At 43.6% G+C, this 17,130-nt stretch overlaps 1 protein-coding gene across 1 annotated transcript; it reads left to right on the top strand.

Annotated features, from left to right (window-relative positions):
* The first annotated feature begins 396 nt into the window (after positions 1-396).
* On the top strand, positions 397-8,934 carry neff1 (neuronal intermediate filament family member 1). The gene is made up of 4 exons (XM_063489309.1): positions 397-1,277; positions 3,068-3,385; positions 3,580-3,704; positions 7,040-8,934. Exons 1-4 carry the CDS (start codon positions 534-536, stop codon positions 7,398-7,400), a joined length of 1,548 nt encoding a protein of 515 aa, XP_063345379.1. The 5' UTR covers positions 397-533; the 3' UTR covers positions 7,401-8,934.
* The last annotated feature ends 8,196 nt before the right edge of the window (positions 8,935-17,130 follow it).

The following is a 17,130-nucleotide window of genomic DNA, read 5'->3' as shown; positions in this document are numbered from 1 at the left end:
TTACAATGGACACCATGGATAAGGCAACACGAGACAGTCCCGCTGCATAATGAATGTGCTGTAATTCAGATTACACACGTGTCTGTTTGTGTTACGATGTGTTTTATCCGCGTGCCACTAAGTGCGATCAGGAGTTGGTAACTTGAAAAGAAAAAGTGAGATTTAATTGATCTCAGTTCGGGCACGGACAGCAAAGACCGTGCAGAAACCTGCTCATCCTTGAGTGTGATTTTGTTGAGCTGGAGCTGCAGGGCGGAAAGGAGGAGATGCATGAGTGACTTCGTGTCTCCCCAGAGGGTGGAGGCTTTCTGCAAAAGCTTGCAGGTTTCCCCTCGTCTTCTGTTGTTGCTGCGTCAAATGATGCGCCGGCGCCTTCCCTATAAAAGCACCTGTCCCGGGCAGACATCACTCGCATCTCACTTTCTCTCTCTCACACACACACTCATCCTGTCACGCTCCTGAACTCCACACACACACACACTTCCCTGTGCAGAGCAAAGGCATCGGCCCAATTCAACCAAGGTGAAGGAACCATGAGTTACTCCAGCGAGATTTACAGCAGCTCCTATCGGAAGATCTTCGGAGATGCCCCCCGCTCCGGTCGCGTCGGCCTGGGTAGCAGCAGCCCGTCCCGCCTGCACTCTGCGGGATACCGCAGCAGCCACCGCACCTATGGTTCCCCCTCAGCGATCTCCTCCACCACCACCTACCGCCGGACAGCGGCCGCCGGCCGGGTCTTCTCCTCCATGCCGGACCACGCGGTGGACCTGACCCAGTCCACCGCGGTCACCAACGAGCTCAAGATCATCCGCACCAACGAGAAGGAGCAGCTGCAGGGCCTCAACGACCGCTTCGTGTCCTTCATCGAGAAGGTGCACAACCTGGAGCAGCAAAACAAAATCCTGGAGGCCGAGGTCACACTGCTGCGCCAGCGCAACAGCGAGCCTTCGCGCCTGCACGAGCTCTACGAGCAGGAGATCCGCGAGCTGCGAGCGCGCGTGGAGGAGCTGACTCACGAGAAGAGCCAGATGCACCTGGACTGCGTGCAGATGAACGACACGCTGGAGCGCATGAAGGAGAAGTTCGAGGAAGAAAGCAGGCTGCGGGAGGAGGCGGAGAACACCCTGAAGAGCTACCGGAAGGACGTCGACGACGCCACCCTGGCGCGCCTGGAGTTGGAGAAGAAAGTGGAGTCGCTCCTGGATGAGATCGCCTTCCTGAGGAAAGTCCACGAGGAGGAGCTGCAGGAGCTCCAGGCGTCACTGCAGGCCACACAGGTACACGTCCCACGGGGGTCTGACGGCCTGCCCGTAGACACGCAAGGATTGCACCCGCCGACGGTCAACTGGTCAGAAATGCGATTAACCACTAGTTTTAAAGCCACAGAATATCACCAGAAACACAGTGTTACCCACGAACACATGTGTTCTCCAGGCTTGAGTGTTTTTACACTTCATAATCACCTTAGTGGCCACAAACAAACTACAACGTCTGTAATGCACAACAGAGGAAGTTGTTGATTTGTTGCACTCAACACAACAACAAATCACCCGCCATTTTTTCTTTCTTATTTTTGTGAATAGTTCGGGAAAGCAGTGACCTACAGATGTGTTAGGGTGTAAAAGTCTGTCGGCAGTCGTCTTTTCTACGTCGCTTCGACGTGCTGAACAGTGCGCACATGAAAATTAATGGCACTGCAGTTCCGTTTCAGCACCACGCGCTGTCCTCCCTCCCTCTCTGAAAGCAGGAGAGTCTCGAGCGTCCCTGCGGTGTCCCGCGCGCTCCTGTGCTCACGCCCCCTCGTGCCAACTTAAAGCTGTTTTTGAAGGGTCTGTTTTTCGGTCGTTTCGTGTAGAGAATTGCCCAGAAAACTGACTGACATTATGAGAGTGCGACAGCGGAGAGATAGGCTACCTGCTTTGCACCAAGGTCAACTATAAAGTTCATGTAAACTACTGTAAGGCCCGCCGTTAGCTTGCTACCATTTCCTAAAAGAGAGGGGGAGGAAGAGGGGGCAGAGGGGGGAGAAAATGCGGAGAAATAGCGCAGGGGTGTGGTCGTCCCAGGCAGGACGAACTCTAGCGCTTGTTTCGTGTAGGTTACATATTAGCGTGATAAACTGCCTTCATAGGGCAGTATGGCGGTTCAAACCCTTTCCCACTTTGTTCTAGCCACGTGTGACGCGCGTAGCTCGAGTTTATGCGCACGAGTGAGTTATTTTCATGTTTATTGGGATGTTTTTTATGTCCCGCTGTCGACAGAGCAAGATAAAAAGAAGAAACTTTATGTGAAACAACGTCCTTTGCGAGCTTGTGCTTATTAAGTTAGTCACGCACTGGTGGTTGCTACGTAGATTTCTCCAGGGGTTCTCCTTTTCCCCCTGTGGGGAATTTGAGTACCATAAAAGCCATTGGCAGCACAGCTTTCTGCAGCAGAGATGTCTGAGTCAGCAGTCCATTCATCAGCGCCGCAGTCCACCACTTCAGCTCATCAGCACACCGCTCACCTTAAACATTTATGTTGCGGCGCTAGAGGAGAGGGTAGTTTAACTGCAGCACAAGCGCATTAACATGCATTAACAGTATTCAGTATTTAAAAGAAATTCACAATGACACGCTGATATTTTCATCAGGTTAATAGCTACAGATAAGCCAGAGTTAGAATGGCTTTGTTTGTCATCCATGGTGACAGTGATTTCAGCAGTTTGTTGTTACAGTCACCACTTTTCAAAGAACAGACATCCAATCAGAGAAACACTAAGATTTACCCACTGAGTATTAAAAGCATAAACTTTTCCAGCGTGAGCCAGAGATTCAAACAAGCTGTGTTTGTGGAAAATGATGGTTCCACATTATATAATAATATGGTTGATTGGGATCAAAATGAACTTATAATTCCTAATCAGTGAGCTAAAGCAGTTTTCGAAATGTACACAGCTTATAACTGTGCATCTCTTAAATATAAGGATGAGTGATTAAAAAAAAATTGCTACATTTTATTTACAGTTGTAAACTCAACATATACAGTAAACACAAACAATTTTTACTTTCTACTTTTTTGAATCAAGGTGTCAGTGGAGATGGATGTCAGCAAGCCTGACCTGGCTGCAGCCCTGAAGGACATCAGGGCCCAGTATGAGAACCTGTCAGCTAGGAACCAGTCCCAGGCAGAGGAATGGTACCGCTCCAAGTTTGCCAGTGTGACCGAGGCGGCTGCTCGCAACCAAGATGCCATCAAGCACTCCAAGGAGGAGCTGAGCGAATACCGCAGACAGGTGCAGGCCCGGACTCTGGAGATTGAGGCCCTCAGGGGCCACAATGAAGCTCTGGAGAGGCAGATTGCAGAGATGGAAGATCGCCATAACAATGAAATTGGTGAGATGCAGGTATGTAAATAATTGTATTTTTTATACCTTTATTAATCTAATTGTTAGAAACCTTAAAAAAGACTTTACCCTATTATTTACAGACAAAAACAACCAAAAAGTAGCTAACAAAATTGAGGAGTTAATAATAAAAGCCATAGGTCACATAAGGCTAATGCTGGCTAATATGTGCATGTGTCTGTTTGTGCATACAGGATACCATTCAGCAGCTGGAAGCTGCCCTGCGTAGTACGAAAGGAGAAATGTCTCGTCATCTGCGTGAATACCAGGACCTACTGAATGTTAAGATGGCACTGGATATTGAGATTGCTGCGTACAGGTCTGTAATATTACAAACAGAACAGCAGTCATCATTTTGGCAGGTTGAACTAAGCTGAAAACATACATACAATAATAATAGCACAGTATGTTATAAACCTAGGTGTGACAAAGGACCCGATGCACACAGTGGGGGGTTTTCATATCGCCACACCTTTGGTTGTGCAGCTTTTTTTCAGCTGATGTCTCAAGCACAGCATAGATAGCACACACAGCACACCAGTAGGTCCCGGTGTCCTACTCAAAAGAGAGGGCATGATTAGATGATGGGGGTCAGCCACACCACAAACTCGCTGCTCCATCCCTCCAACCATCTGTGCCCCTGGCCTTTGGACTACCTTGAACTTATAAGGCTGGAGAGCCAGTTACAACCGTGGGGGGTGATCTGGACATTGGCATCCTTCATGCGATGGAGCCACAGCAGCAGGGTGTGATCTGGAGAGAGGGTGAATGGATGGCCCTAGAAGTAATAAGGAAGAGAGTCGACCGCCCACCGGATAGCCAGGAACTCCTTCTCCATGTACCACTGCCCACTGTGCTGGCCTCCCGTTCTGACAGTTTCCCGCTGATGTACACGACGGGGTGATCAACCTCCCCCACCCTTACCTGCTGGGATAACATGGCCCCCAGCCCTCTGTTTGAAGCGTCAGTGTGTAGAATAAAAGGGAGGGAAAAGTTAGACGTGTAGAGCAGGGGCTCAGGGACTCCAAGACTGCAGCCACCCGCTGCACATGCTCTGCCCAGGTGTCACTGTGGATGGTGATGTCATCCAGATAGGAGGCAGGATATGCAGCGTGCAGATGCAGTACCCTGAGGTGCTGGAACGTGGCGGAGCGTCCGAAAACGCTGAAGGGCAAATTGGTACAAAGCATACGGAAAGGAAAGGGGAGTTTTTTTTCCTTTGACTCTGCAGACAATGGAATCTGCCAGTAGCCTTCCCTGACACCAGACCCTGAACCCGCTGCTCCACCCATCCCCTGCAGCTGAGTGACAAACCACACCCTGCCACACTAGGAAAAACAGTGTTTGCAGATCACAGCAGCAACAAAATTACTGTTCCAAGTGAACTTGTGATCTTCAGCTATGAAACCATTGCTTCAAATGCTGAGACCAGGTCCGCAACCACTCGCACTCAGTTGCTGTCTTCAAGTGACTTTGGTGTGTCAAGATAAAGTCTGCTATGAGTTTGCATCTGTATCTTAGTCATTGCTAACCAGTTGCACTCAATCTGTCTGGGTTTATAAATTAGACAACACTTATTTGCAAACCTTTGCCAATCTGTTTGAGGGTGATTGCACTTAGGCTGTATCAGACCGTAATTGTTTGCAGACAAGTCACCTACCACCAAGTGACCTGTACAATCACTTCACGGTCATAGGTGGAAACCCAGAGACTGATTGGATGAGTTTGTTGTACACGCAACCTCTGAGGAGCAAACACAACTACTTCCAATCAGTCACGAAATGTAGAAAAATGTACAAGGCAATAAGTGATGTTTCCTAGTCACAAAGAGGTTGTCATCCTACTTTTACTCTGGCATGAAAGGCAATTATTGTAGGATTGGATGTGGCAGTTTCAAAATGGGACATAGCAGCCACTCTGGAGCTTTAGCTACGTGTCTCTCTTAGCTGATTTTTCTTTCAGTTTTACAGCACATGACCATTGTAGCAACTGGTGTTATTTTCCATCATTTCCAGATACCTATAGGATGGAAATCAATACTTATACAATACTTGTCTGCAAAAAAAGCTTCAGTGCAGCTAGCTGGTGGTCACTTGTCAAGAGCTTCATTCAACAATATATTTATTTTTTCGTTCACTGACTGGTTCTCAAAGTGACTGATAAGAGGTCAGCATCATAGTCTGTTTAAAAGAAAAATCTAAGCATGATCTCAGTGTGGTGCTTTGTCTTTCTCCCCTCCTGTTGGATTGAAGCCAGACTGGATGTTAGACTGTACCATCTCGAGGTACAAAAATGTATTACATAAGGCAGCTGGTTTGCAAACAAACTTCAGCAAATATCTCTGCAACACAATCCATAAATCTGTTTGAAATCATGCTATAGATGTTAATTGTTCGCCATTTGTGTGCTTATTACTCCTTTATTATAAGTTTTGGAGTGAAACCACACTGTATCTTGTTTATTGAAGTGATTAATATAATGAAAAGTGTTTATTATTGACATTTAGATTTTGCTTTTAAGGACACACTGCGTGCAAAATTCCACTTTATTTATATAAACCTTTTAAAAATGAGTAGGTGTAGGTCCCTCTTCTGTGGAACAAGTTCCCAGTTTGGAGTCAGGAGACAGATGCCTCGTCTACTTTTAAGATTAGACACAAGACTTTGTGTGACACAAAGGACCGACACATATACACTGTTGCAGAGTTGGCGATGTTTTATTACAGTGCTTTATCTTTTCAGACTGCTTTGTGCAGCTTTGCAGCGGTCTTGTTCCCATCACAGCTCTCCCCTCTGCTCCCTGCGGCCTCGTGAGTTAGGGAGAGTCTGATTACTTGAACAGCCCTAGCTGCCCTGACAGCCTCCCTGGCACTGCCCGCTGAACCACCCCTCCTCCTCAGCAGAGCCACAGACCACACAGAGACACACTTTCCTTTTTGATAAATATAATTAGGGCTGGATCAGGTGACCCTGAATCCTCTGTTACTTGTGATGCAATAGATGTAGGCTGCTGAGGTCTTCCGATGGTGCACTGAGTGTTTCCTCTTCACTGACCACTTTTCACTAACTATGTGTTTATACACCACTTTGCATTTACTCATTAGTTATTATTAACCCTAGCTCTCTTACACAGTGTGTCTTTTGTCCCCTCACCCCCCAGTTGGTGGTGGCAAATCGCTGCCCCCCTGAGCCTGGTTCTACTGAAGGTTTCTTCCTGTAAAAAGGGACGTTTTCCTTCCCACTATCTCCATAGAGGTGGTTGGGTTTTTCTTCTGTATTATTATAGGGTCTTTACCTTAAAATATACAGCTACTGTTGTGATTTGGAGCTATATAAATAGTTGAATTGAAATTGTAGCTTAAACACATCCCAACATGATCCTGGGACATTTGCTTCATGTCACAAGAGAGGAGTGCTCCCTCACCTACTTTCCTAAAATGTGATTTTAATGCTTTCACTAAGAGAAGTCAGACACTTCCAACTGAAATAAGATGATGTAAAACTGCAAAAGCACCAAAACAGACAGCAGAGGTGCTTCATCTGATATCACGGTGACATTAGATCCCTTCAGAGGGATGCACTGAGCATCTAAAAGTAGCACGTCCAGTGTAGGCGGTGACGTCACCTTTTGTCCTCTGTTTCTCCATCTGCACAGGAAGCTGCTGGAAGGCGAGGAGTGTCGCCTCAGCTCTGTCGGCGGCGCAATGGTCCAGTCTGGCTATCCCGGCTTTTCCTACATGTCCGCCCGCACCTACACTCTCGGCGCTTACAGGAAGTCCGGAGCTAAGCCTGAAGAGGAGGAGCAAGAGGAAGCGGAAGAAGAGGAGAAGGAAGAGGACGAGGAGGGAGAAGAGGAGGGTGAGGAGGGAGAAGATGGCGAGGAGGGAGAGGAGGAGGGTGAGGAGGGAGAAGAGGGCGAAGAGGGTGAGGAGGAGGAGGAAGAGGAGGAGGAGAAGCCAAAAGAGAAAGAGGAGAAGAAGAAGGAGAGCCCCACCGGGAAGAACAGCAAGAGCTAAACTGCTTTTGTCATCACTGTCATCAATAACGCATTCCACGTTCCACGATCAGTCACCTATGGATCTGTTCATGTTCACATCATCTCACACAGACACACACAGACACACACACATCTGCACAATCCAGATGCCTCACACCTGTGTTTTTCAGTCTCTGTTTGCTCTGTAAGTGATTAGTTCAATCTTTATTAGATGGAAAAGGAGATTTAGAGACTAGCTAGTACTACAGTGGCAAAAGAGTTCAAATCACTTCCATAAATCTGCTGTAGCTGTCACTACTCTACGTCGCAGGAGTACAGAGAAAAGCGCAGGAAGCTAGCACGATGCCACCGAGTTTCACAAGTCTGAAAAGGGGAATGATCCGTCTTTTGACCAAGCAACAGCAAACGTGCCATTGGTAATTAATATTCACAGTAAGAGCAATCAAAACCTGTCAGCACACAGACTTTTAAAGAGAAACGCACAGATCCTGGAGCATGTGAAACAGCCAGTCCAACTTTACGGTGCTATTTGATTTTTACATTTAAAAGTTGGCAATTCCTGTAAGTTAAAGATTTTGCCATCGAACAAAGCGTCACCAGCTCATTCCTGAATGTCGGCCTGTTAGGCAGGAAATTTTCTGCCCTGACTGGAAGTCCCAACTCCTCATTTCACACAGCAGGTGAATGCTTCCTCTCCTTTCCATTAGCCGCTGCTTAGTTCTTCATTTCACCCCCTTTAATTTTCTCCCTCCTTCTTAACTGCAGCATAGCACAGCAATACTGGCAAACCTGGAACCTGGAAAAACATAAATGTACATGTAGGAAGGGTGGGTGGAAAGGTAGATTGCTACAGAGTCGCTGGGTGTGAAAATGTAGAGTTTCAATTGCTGCTGTATATATTTTGGGAATATAAGTCCTCCTCCCTTTGATTGATTCATTTGTCATACACTTTATCAGATCATCTCACACACCAGCTTGTTTTCTTTCCCCTCACATAAACATGGTGGTGCTTTGGTTTCATGTAGCTGAAACAGGAAACAAGGTGAAGGTGAGCGTAGGTGTTAGGAGCAGGCAGGTGGTGCTGACGCTGACAGTCCTCAGCCAAGACTGCAAGTGTCTGTTAGAGTAGATTCTCCTGGGTTTATGGTTTATGTATACAGAGTCACATAAAAGGGCTATTTTCCCCATAACCTCTTCTATCACCTTCTGCCACTGTCCTTCTTCATTTCTCTCCCTTGCTTTTATTATTTCTTTATTGACAAATGAATCAACCAACGGATATGAATGCATGGCCTGATTCTCGGAGCTTGAATATCTGCTGGATGAGTAGATTTTTGCTTGTTGTGTGTTCAATTTAAAAAAAATTGCCTTAATCATAAATGAAAGTTAAAAGAATCATGTTTTCACCTGCATCTCACTTGTTTCTGGGGAAGTAGAGGAGTGCTGACACTTTCCAAACCGTTCTGCTTTACAACTGTGACTGTACGTGCTGCTCTCTCATGCAGTGATGTTCCTCTCAAAGCCAAATAAAGACATTTATTAACCAAAAAGCATTTAACCACGTCTGTGTCTTCTTTATTCACTAAAAGCTAAGCACACAAACATTCATGCCTGTAGTTCTGAAGTTAACATTTTGTTTTATTTAATTTGGGTAACTTGCTAACATTTTTCTGTTAATGATAAGGAAGTTATAACATGTTATACATATTACAGAAAATTTGTTACGGTCTTGTTTTACTTTTTAAAAATGACATAAAAGCAACATATGACTTTAACCCTTTAAAGCCATGAAATTTCAGCTGGGTGGGTTCATTTCTCTCTCCCCTCACCCTCCAGTTTATTTTAGCAGATGGATACACCTTCCTAAGTCTGGTTCTGACTGAGGTTTCTTCCTGTTTAAAGGGAGCTTTACTTTCCCACTGTTGCAAAGTGTTTGCTCATGAGGGACTGTTTGATTGTTGAGGTTTTCCAGAATACTGGATGGTCTTTATAGAATAAAGTGCATTGAGACAACTGTTGTAATTTGATGATATAAAAATTCACCTGAATCAAATTGAAGAAAAAATCAGCAAGATAACTTGATAACCACCTCAAAGGTTTTCCTGCTGCATACTAGCTAAACTACTATGGTGACAGTTAACAAATCAGGTACTCACTGCACTCTTGGTGTCACAGCTTTGCTCTGTTGCTCCTTAAAGGATAAACACAACTTGAGCAATATACTGATAAATGGAACAAAAATAAAGCAATTAAGAGCTCCAAAGTGTTTTAGCATCAAAACTTTTTCCAACACATCCACATGTACCAAAATATTATTGGACAAGTGCAGACTAGATACACATAAGTCATATAAGTCATACTTATAGGTGCAGATAACTTAATCAACAAAACAGTTAATCAACATTAATCAGAATTTTTAAAAAAAAAAAATGGTTTCTTTAACTCAAAAAGGAAAAACTAAATAAACAAAATAGCTCTTGTTAAAATAGTTAAACAAAAGCAAACTAATTAAGCTACTTAAATCTTATTAATTCAGTGGAAACCATGGATTCAAACTTATTTGAAGAAGTTTGTATTTAAAATGTAAATGAGGAGTAAAATTAATGTCTGGAGTCTATATATATGTACAGTGCTTACTGATAAAGCTGACAGTGACAAATTATGCTGCTGAAAAGGTTACTTGAAGTAATGAAATATGATAATTACACTCACTGCAGGAAAAGATGCTACCGATATGATGATCAACGACCCCCCCCCCCCTTCTTTAAGCACCATAAATGCTTAAAGAAGCATTTATGGTGAAGCAGATAAAATGAGAAACATGCACAACATTATTTCAGTCTCTTAATCACACAGAGGCAGTCCTCAAAATAATCAAGTAGTATTATTCAGTACAGAAACTAAAAAATCATGCTGCCACTCCATAGACCTGTACATGGAGGAAACTGGTAGAGTTTTTTTATATTAAAGTTTCTGAAATCATACAAACCCTGCCTTTATTATGCAGACTCAGCATGGAGCATCACGTTCCCCAATTTCAGGATTGGAGAATAAATTTGTAGTCCGTCACATCAGTGTAGTTGCAGCCTTCCTGTTCAGCCACGTTTAGAGTGATATGAATCCTGTAAAATGCTGCCATTCATATCAATATGCTGTGTGGAGAATGTCCACTGGTATTTTTTAAGTGTGCTACTGAAAAGCATGCAAAGCATCCATGAAATTCACGAAAAACTACTCGTCTACTACAATGTTAGTTTGAACTTTTCCTATATTTCAGTTAAAATGTGTTTAAAATTTTCTTTTGCCAGCTAGTGTCAGAAAATAATACTAAAATACAATATTATTAATACTATTAATATAGTAATTTTTAGGGGTGTTCTGGTGAAATTTGGGGATGCTCAAGCAACCACAAAAAGGGTCTGAACTCACCTATGCCCAAAACATTGTGTGGTATGTTTTAACTTTGCAGAAAGGTTTGAAGCCATGCTGAAAGAGATGTGAGCTATTAATGTCCCAAGGTTTATAAATGAATTTATCACTCATGGAAACAGGTGGCACATAAAATGAAAGCAAATTAACTCCTGCAACAACCTCAAAAGCAATGCAGAAAGCCAGAGAGTCCCACTGGAGTATATTCCTATTCCAGTTTATGCTGAACAGTCACATCAGCTACATTTCCATCACAAATATGTGCAAATGTATAAAAATAGTGTATATGATGGATGCTAAAACGATGTGCTTAATGCCCCCCACCCCTCCTCGACTGACATTTGCTCCTTCTATGCCTGACACTGAAGCTGACACGTCATCGACACATCCCAGCTGACAAGGCGAGTGCTTTCATTGTTTACACATTAGCTGACACGTATGTACACATTATTGCTGTAACTCCATGAAAAGCCTTCCATTAATCCAAAATGCTGCAGCAAGCGTACTGACAGGGACGAGAAAGAGAGAGCATATTTCTGCTATACTGGCTTCCCTTCATTGGCTCCCTGTTAAATCCAAAATTGAATTCAGAATCTGGCTTCCATTTACAAGATCTTAAATAATCTTATCTTAATGACCTTGTAGTACCATATCACCCCATTAGAGCACTTCGTTCTCGCACTGCAGGCTTACTTGTTGTCCCTAGATTATTTAAAAGTAGAGTGGGAGGTAGAGCCTTCAGTTTTCAGGCCCCTCTTCTGTGGAACCAGATTCCAGTTTGGATAGAGGAGACAGACACTATCTCTACTTTTCAGATAAGGCTTAAAATTTTCCTTTTTGCTAAAGCATATAGTTAGGGCTGGATCAGGTGACCCTGAATCCTCCCTTAGTTATGCTGCAATAGGTGTAGGCTGCTGGGGGATTCCCATGATGCATTGAGTGTTTGTTCTTCAGTCACCTTTCTCACTCACTATGTGTTTGTCACACAGTGGAAATTTGTGTATATCTTGTATATGGGTTTTATTCTGACTTTTAGTGTTTATATATGAGTGTCGTTTTATTTGCATGGTTTTATTCTGTTTCTATTGCATGGCTTTTAGTGTTTTATGTGACATGGTTTTTATCCACTGTGGACTGGCTGCACATGGGACAAATTAGCTGATAGGGACCACCTGCTGAGGCATGGGTGTGTCCAGAGGTGGCCTATCAGCTGTGTAAAGACCTTTTAAAAGCAGGCTAGCTGAGCACTGAAGGAGGGAGGCCCCAGACTGGAAGAGGAATGCTAGATGGCCAGCGTGACACGGCGTCCCAGTTCGGACAGTGAGAAGGGCGACAGTGGGAGACGCTGCCTGTTATCGACCACCGGGCAGAGGTGTACCTCTGCCGGCATATGTGAGTAACGCTTTCCCCACTGTCGTATGCTGGGTGCAGCTGTGCTGGGAAAGGGTTGCCATGGCTATAAGCCAGGGTCTCTTCCGGGACGAGTTTTCTGGCCCCTATTTGTGTATTTGCAGGGTGCTGACGTGAGGAGATCCATGGTGGCATCGCGTGGAGGATTCCAGTGTGAAATGGAAGCTGGGCTGGGATGTGGTGGGCCCAGTGAGAGGACAAGAGGGGGATAGGAGGCGCCTCCTCGTCGGCCTAAGACAGGGCTGGCATGGACCCAACTCATGCAACGGAATTTCTGGCCCGCTGGTGGACCCATAATGCATCCATGGTTGTGGGACATTACATCAGGGGATTTTAGTAAATGTAGAAAATTGTATTTTTACTAGTTTTAGCATTGGGTTTGTTTATTCCGGGAGGGTTTTAGCTGTCAATAACATTTTTATCGTGTATGTTTTTAAGGATGGTTTTTATTGGTGTTTTCTGGACTAGTAATAAACTGTTTCTGATCAGACCTGCTTCATCTCTGTGCCCTGGGTATCTGACTCGCTTGCTCCCCCTTGTATTTTAAAGAATCTTTCTTTTTAGCACGACATTCTGGCGCGACCGCTTTAGTGTCCCCGTTTGTTACATGTTAATAGACCTCTGTGCATTGAATAATACTTGTTATTAATCTCTGGCTCTCTTCCACAACATGTCTTCTATCCTGTCTTCCTTCTCTCACCCCAACTGGTTGCAGCAGATGGCCCCGCCCCTCCCTGAGCCTGGTTCTGCTGGAGGTTTCTTCCTGTTCAAAGGGAGTTTTTCCTTCCCACTGTCGCCAAAGTGCTTGCTCATAGGGGGTCATATGATTGTTGGGTTTTTCTCTGTATGTATTATTGTAGAGTCTACCTTACAATATAAAGTGCCTTGAGGCGACTGATGTTTTGATTTGGCGCTGTATAAATAAAATTTAATTGAATTGAATTATTGTAAGGTAACACGTGAACTGCCACATTAAATACATTTTATTTGTAGTTTCAGTCCTTCATCCTCAAATAAGAGACCCATCAGAGAGGGTCTAGTTAAAAGAGGCTCAGCTATTAGAAGGAAAAACACTTGTTCTTGAACTTACTTTTCTTCAGTTTACTGTCTATGTCCAATGATACGACTACCTGGCTCCTGATTACCCTGATATTTATCTCTTGGCTCATCTCAATTTCTGCCTGCCCCAAGAGGTAAAAGATGGATGGCACCTGCTAACACCGGCCCACCTGCACAGCTGTCAACAGCAAGAACTTCATCACAGCCCGAGACTGTTTTTCCCCCAGCTCCTGGGCTGTAGTCTTCTGTGTGAGTACGAGTGTGTCTGAGAAAAAAAGAGACAATCAATAAAAGTGTCAGAAAGCAGGGGAAAGAGCAAAGACGAATGATTTTTTTTTTCCAAAGTAGATGATTAGATGAAAAAGGAGCACGTATTAGTTTCAGGAAAGCAATATGATACATCTTGTATGGGGCAATCAATAGTTTTACATCACCATCTTACTGCATCAATACAGTCAGTGCACTGAGGTTAACTTAGCCTCTGCTGGAGGATTTCTTATCACACATCTACCCGCAAGTGCATCTGGATCTGCAGAAAGTGTTGACCTCCTCAGCCGATTATATTTACTACAACAACTTCAGCATATTTCATGACATATTCAAATATTTGTACCTTCATACTGTAAAAATGTTCAAAGTTTCATGTCCAGGTGTAAAAAATGGTCTATATTAGAAAAGTATTTTGACACAGGAAAGCCTGTTCTCAAGGTTCTTCTGCAGGTAAAAAGGACCTTTCAATTTTTGTTTTCCTGTTATACTGCATCACAGACATCACACTGGTGCAGTTTTGCCATTGAAACTATGACACATCCCATAATACGGATGCTCACATAAAAAAGTAAAAAGAAAAAGAACATTTTATTATTGAATGACCCAACAAGTTTACATGTGACTCGATCTATGGTGCTTTATTATCAGTATATAACATTTGACATTTGATATTTTAGAAAAATATGATTAGTTACTTTTTTACAAGTACTCGCAGCTGCCTGGTTAAATAGGAACTGTTAGCATAAAGCTCGTAAAGAGAATAAGAATATTCAGATAGTAAACATGCAGATTACATGTTTTCCAAACTGGTGAACTTTGTCTTTAACAGCTACATCATTCAAATGAATAAATAAAGTGATGTACAGGGGCACATGGGCAAAATGCAGATTTTAGCTCATATAAATAGAAGTTCTTGTAATCTTGTTATATAAATACAATGTAAAAATTTCAGTTTAATGGAATCTGGTCAAATAAAATTGACCTGATTTGTATACATTCAGATTAAACCAAGCACATTTTCCTTAATGAGTAGTTATTTAAATAAATAAGCCTTTGATTTGATATATTTCAATTGTATTTTACTCAAAATTATCGCTTCACATTTAATTAGGGTGATAAATTGCTTTTTTGAGTGTAGGCGGAGGTGCACATCTGCATCAGGTGAGGAATGACCTTTAAAAAGCTATTGTGCAAAGCCCGTGCTGCTGCTCAAGCTTTCCTCTCTGCATTCTGAACTCAGCTCAGCAGTGACAAGAGGAGCATCGTGACTCAGCACAGACCTCTGTGGTGAGGAGTAATGCAGAGAGCGTGTCAGAGGGCAGACTTATTGAAAATTCAAGAGTTTTTGATCAATGCCCCCGGCAGCTCTGCAGGCCTGTGGTCCACGGGTCCGCCTGTCCAGCCGTCCTTCATTTGGCCGGGATGCTGCTGTGTGCGTGCTGAGCTCTGTTGTCAGCAGATTCTGTTGTTTGCGGAGGTGCATACATAATTGAACCGCTCGCCTGCTCCTCCTCCGCTGCCCTCCCGAGACCCCCCCCTCCGAGATAAAGCTGTAAATCCTCAGCAGTATACAGCCCACCTTCCCTGCTCTGTTTGCTGGGACTCTGCAAGAACGTAATTACATTTCCTCTTTTAAGTGAGTTAAATAGAGAGATACCACACTCTCCTCAGTGTCCTTGTCACCGTGTGTGCTGACATCCTGAGTGGACACTCAGTTGGTGCGTGGGTTTCACAGACACACAAGTTTTTTTTAATGTGCATCCCAGTTTTCAATTTCACAAGATATGGAGGTAAAACATGAAACTGCTTTCTGCAAGCTCAAGATGGACACTTTTTATTCCTTGTTTCCCTCTCTCCTGTCCCCCCCACCACCACCATGTCTCGCCCCCTCTCTCTCTTTCACTCTCTCTCTCCCTCTCACACCATTGCTATATATAGACTTCTGCATTGCAGATGTCCCAGAGCCCTGCAGTTCTGGAGGAGCTGCTGAAGAGTCCCAGCCAAAATTTGGGCTGCCTGACACAGAGAGGCCAGGCGAGCGGAAACAGCAGACTGGCTGTGCACCACAGGAAGGGTGACAGTCGTAGCATGACAGGAACAAACACAGTAACACGGCACATGTGCAGCGAATGTCCACGGCATCACTCTGCACCAAGGATAATGCCCTTCACTCGCCCACCCACCCTTCAAATCACCGCAGTCCTAATCTTTGGGTGGGTGGGTGTGTGAGTGTGTGGTGTGGTGATTTTCTGAACCATTTTCCTTCTTTTAGTGATTTGAGAGAATTTCTAGGTCACAGCTTAATTTAAAAAGAAAAAGGATACACAGTGAATCATTAAACTTTTTTTTTTTAAACAGCATGCTCTCCTTTCCACAAGTCATGGTAAATGACTGCAATAAATTTAGATAAGTTTAGATACACACATCAATGGTGCATCTGGTAAAACAATATATCCGTATAACCATACAAACAACAACAGATAGAGCATGAAGTGAAGCAAGGCAGGCGCTGAAGAACCAAATGCCACAAAATCAATGCAGAATTTAATGACTGAGCATCGATCATCAACAAACATCATTAGTATTGATTAACAAACAGAATGTCAGTAAAATTAAATGTGTTGTATTTCTGTAATATTCTGTGAGACTTCAAAATATTAGAACTTTTTTTTATATCCATGAAAAAACATACTTCTTCTAGTCATGGCTAAATGTTTTTACCAACTTTCTTCCACAATTTTGTTGTACGTGTGCAATTCTATTCTATTCAAAGGAAAAACAAAACTTTTAAAATTGATTGTCTCTTTCTGGTTTTAAAGGAAATTGCAGCACAGAGCCTGTCAAAAACAAGGCAATTCAAGTCATAAAACACTAGGGCGAGATATAAAAGAGACACAAGCTAATAAAGAAAGACCCGTATAAAGAAGAGTTATGAGAATTCAACTAAATTAGGAGATAAAAATAAGTCAGACGTGCCTCCAGGCGAGACATGGCTGAAGCAAATGAGAAGAAGCTTCAGTTCCTCCGTTTAGTCGCTAATCTGTCGTTTAGAATTCTTTGAACATCTCCTGTACAGGTGTACATTTAATCTCTTACAGCTCACTCCTGTGGTCTCTACATTACAAACGCATGCAAAAAATCCGTGATGGTCATGCAAATCAGTGCAGCAGTGGCACCTACTGATATATTCCAGTATTAAACAACAAGGTTTAGAGTCAGGTAGGCTGTTGCAAAATGCAAACTGCTTCTGCCTGACCATCCTGAATAATGCTGGTCTGCATCGCAGCTCTGCTCATGTGCAGACAGTGAACACTCAACAGTATAATACCACATCCTATTGAACTGTTATATTTGGGCTGCACCGCTTATTCCACGTCTGCTGCAACAGCAGCGAGCCATTAAGTATTTATAAGAGCTGGATGTCGTCAGCTCCACAGAGCTGAAACGCAGGCACACATGCTTCCAGCGAGCGTTTGCTGCCACTTGGTGTTAAAGGTGCAAATTACAGATAATTGTAAAGAGGTGCAAACTGCCTTACATGTTCTGTCTAATAGTCCTCTAGACATGAGACTGTCTCTGTT

Source organism: Pelmatolapia mariae, linkage group LG12 (genome assembly GCF_036321145.2).
Source record: "Pelmatolapia mariae isolate MD_Pm_ZW linkage group LG12, Pm_UMD_F_2, whole genome shotgun sequence".
Taxonomy (NCBI): Eukaryota; Metazoa; Chordata; class Actinopteri; order Cichliformes; family Cichlidae; genus Pelmatolapia; species Pelmatolapia mariae.
This window is presented reverse-complemented; position numbering and strand designations above follow the sequence as displayed.

Coding starts and splice junctions, on each gene's coding strand:
- neff1 (XM_063489309.1), top strand. CDS start 534: ATGAGTTACTCCAGCGAGATTTACAGCAGCTCCTATCGGAAGATCTTC. Junction 1,278..3,067: donor CGTCACTGCAGGCCACACAG/GTACACGTCCCA, acceptor TTTTGAATCAAG/GTGTCAGTGGAGATGGATGT. Junction 3,386..3,579: donor ATGAAATTGGTGAGATGCAG/GTATGTAAATAA, acceptor TTGTGCATACAG/GATACCATTCAGCAGCTGGA.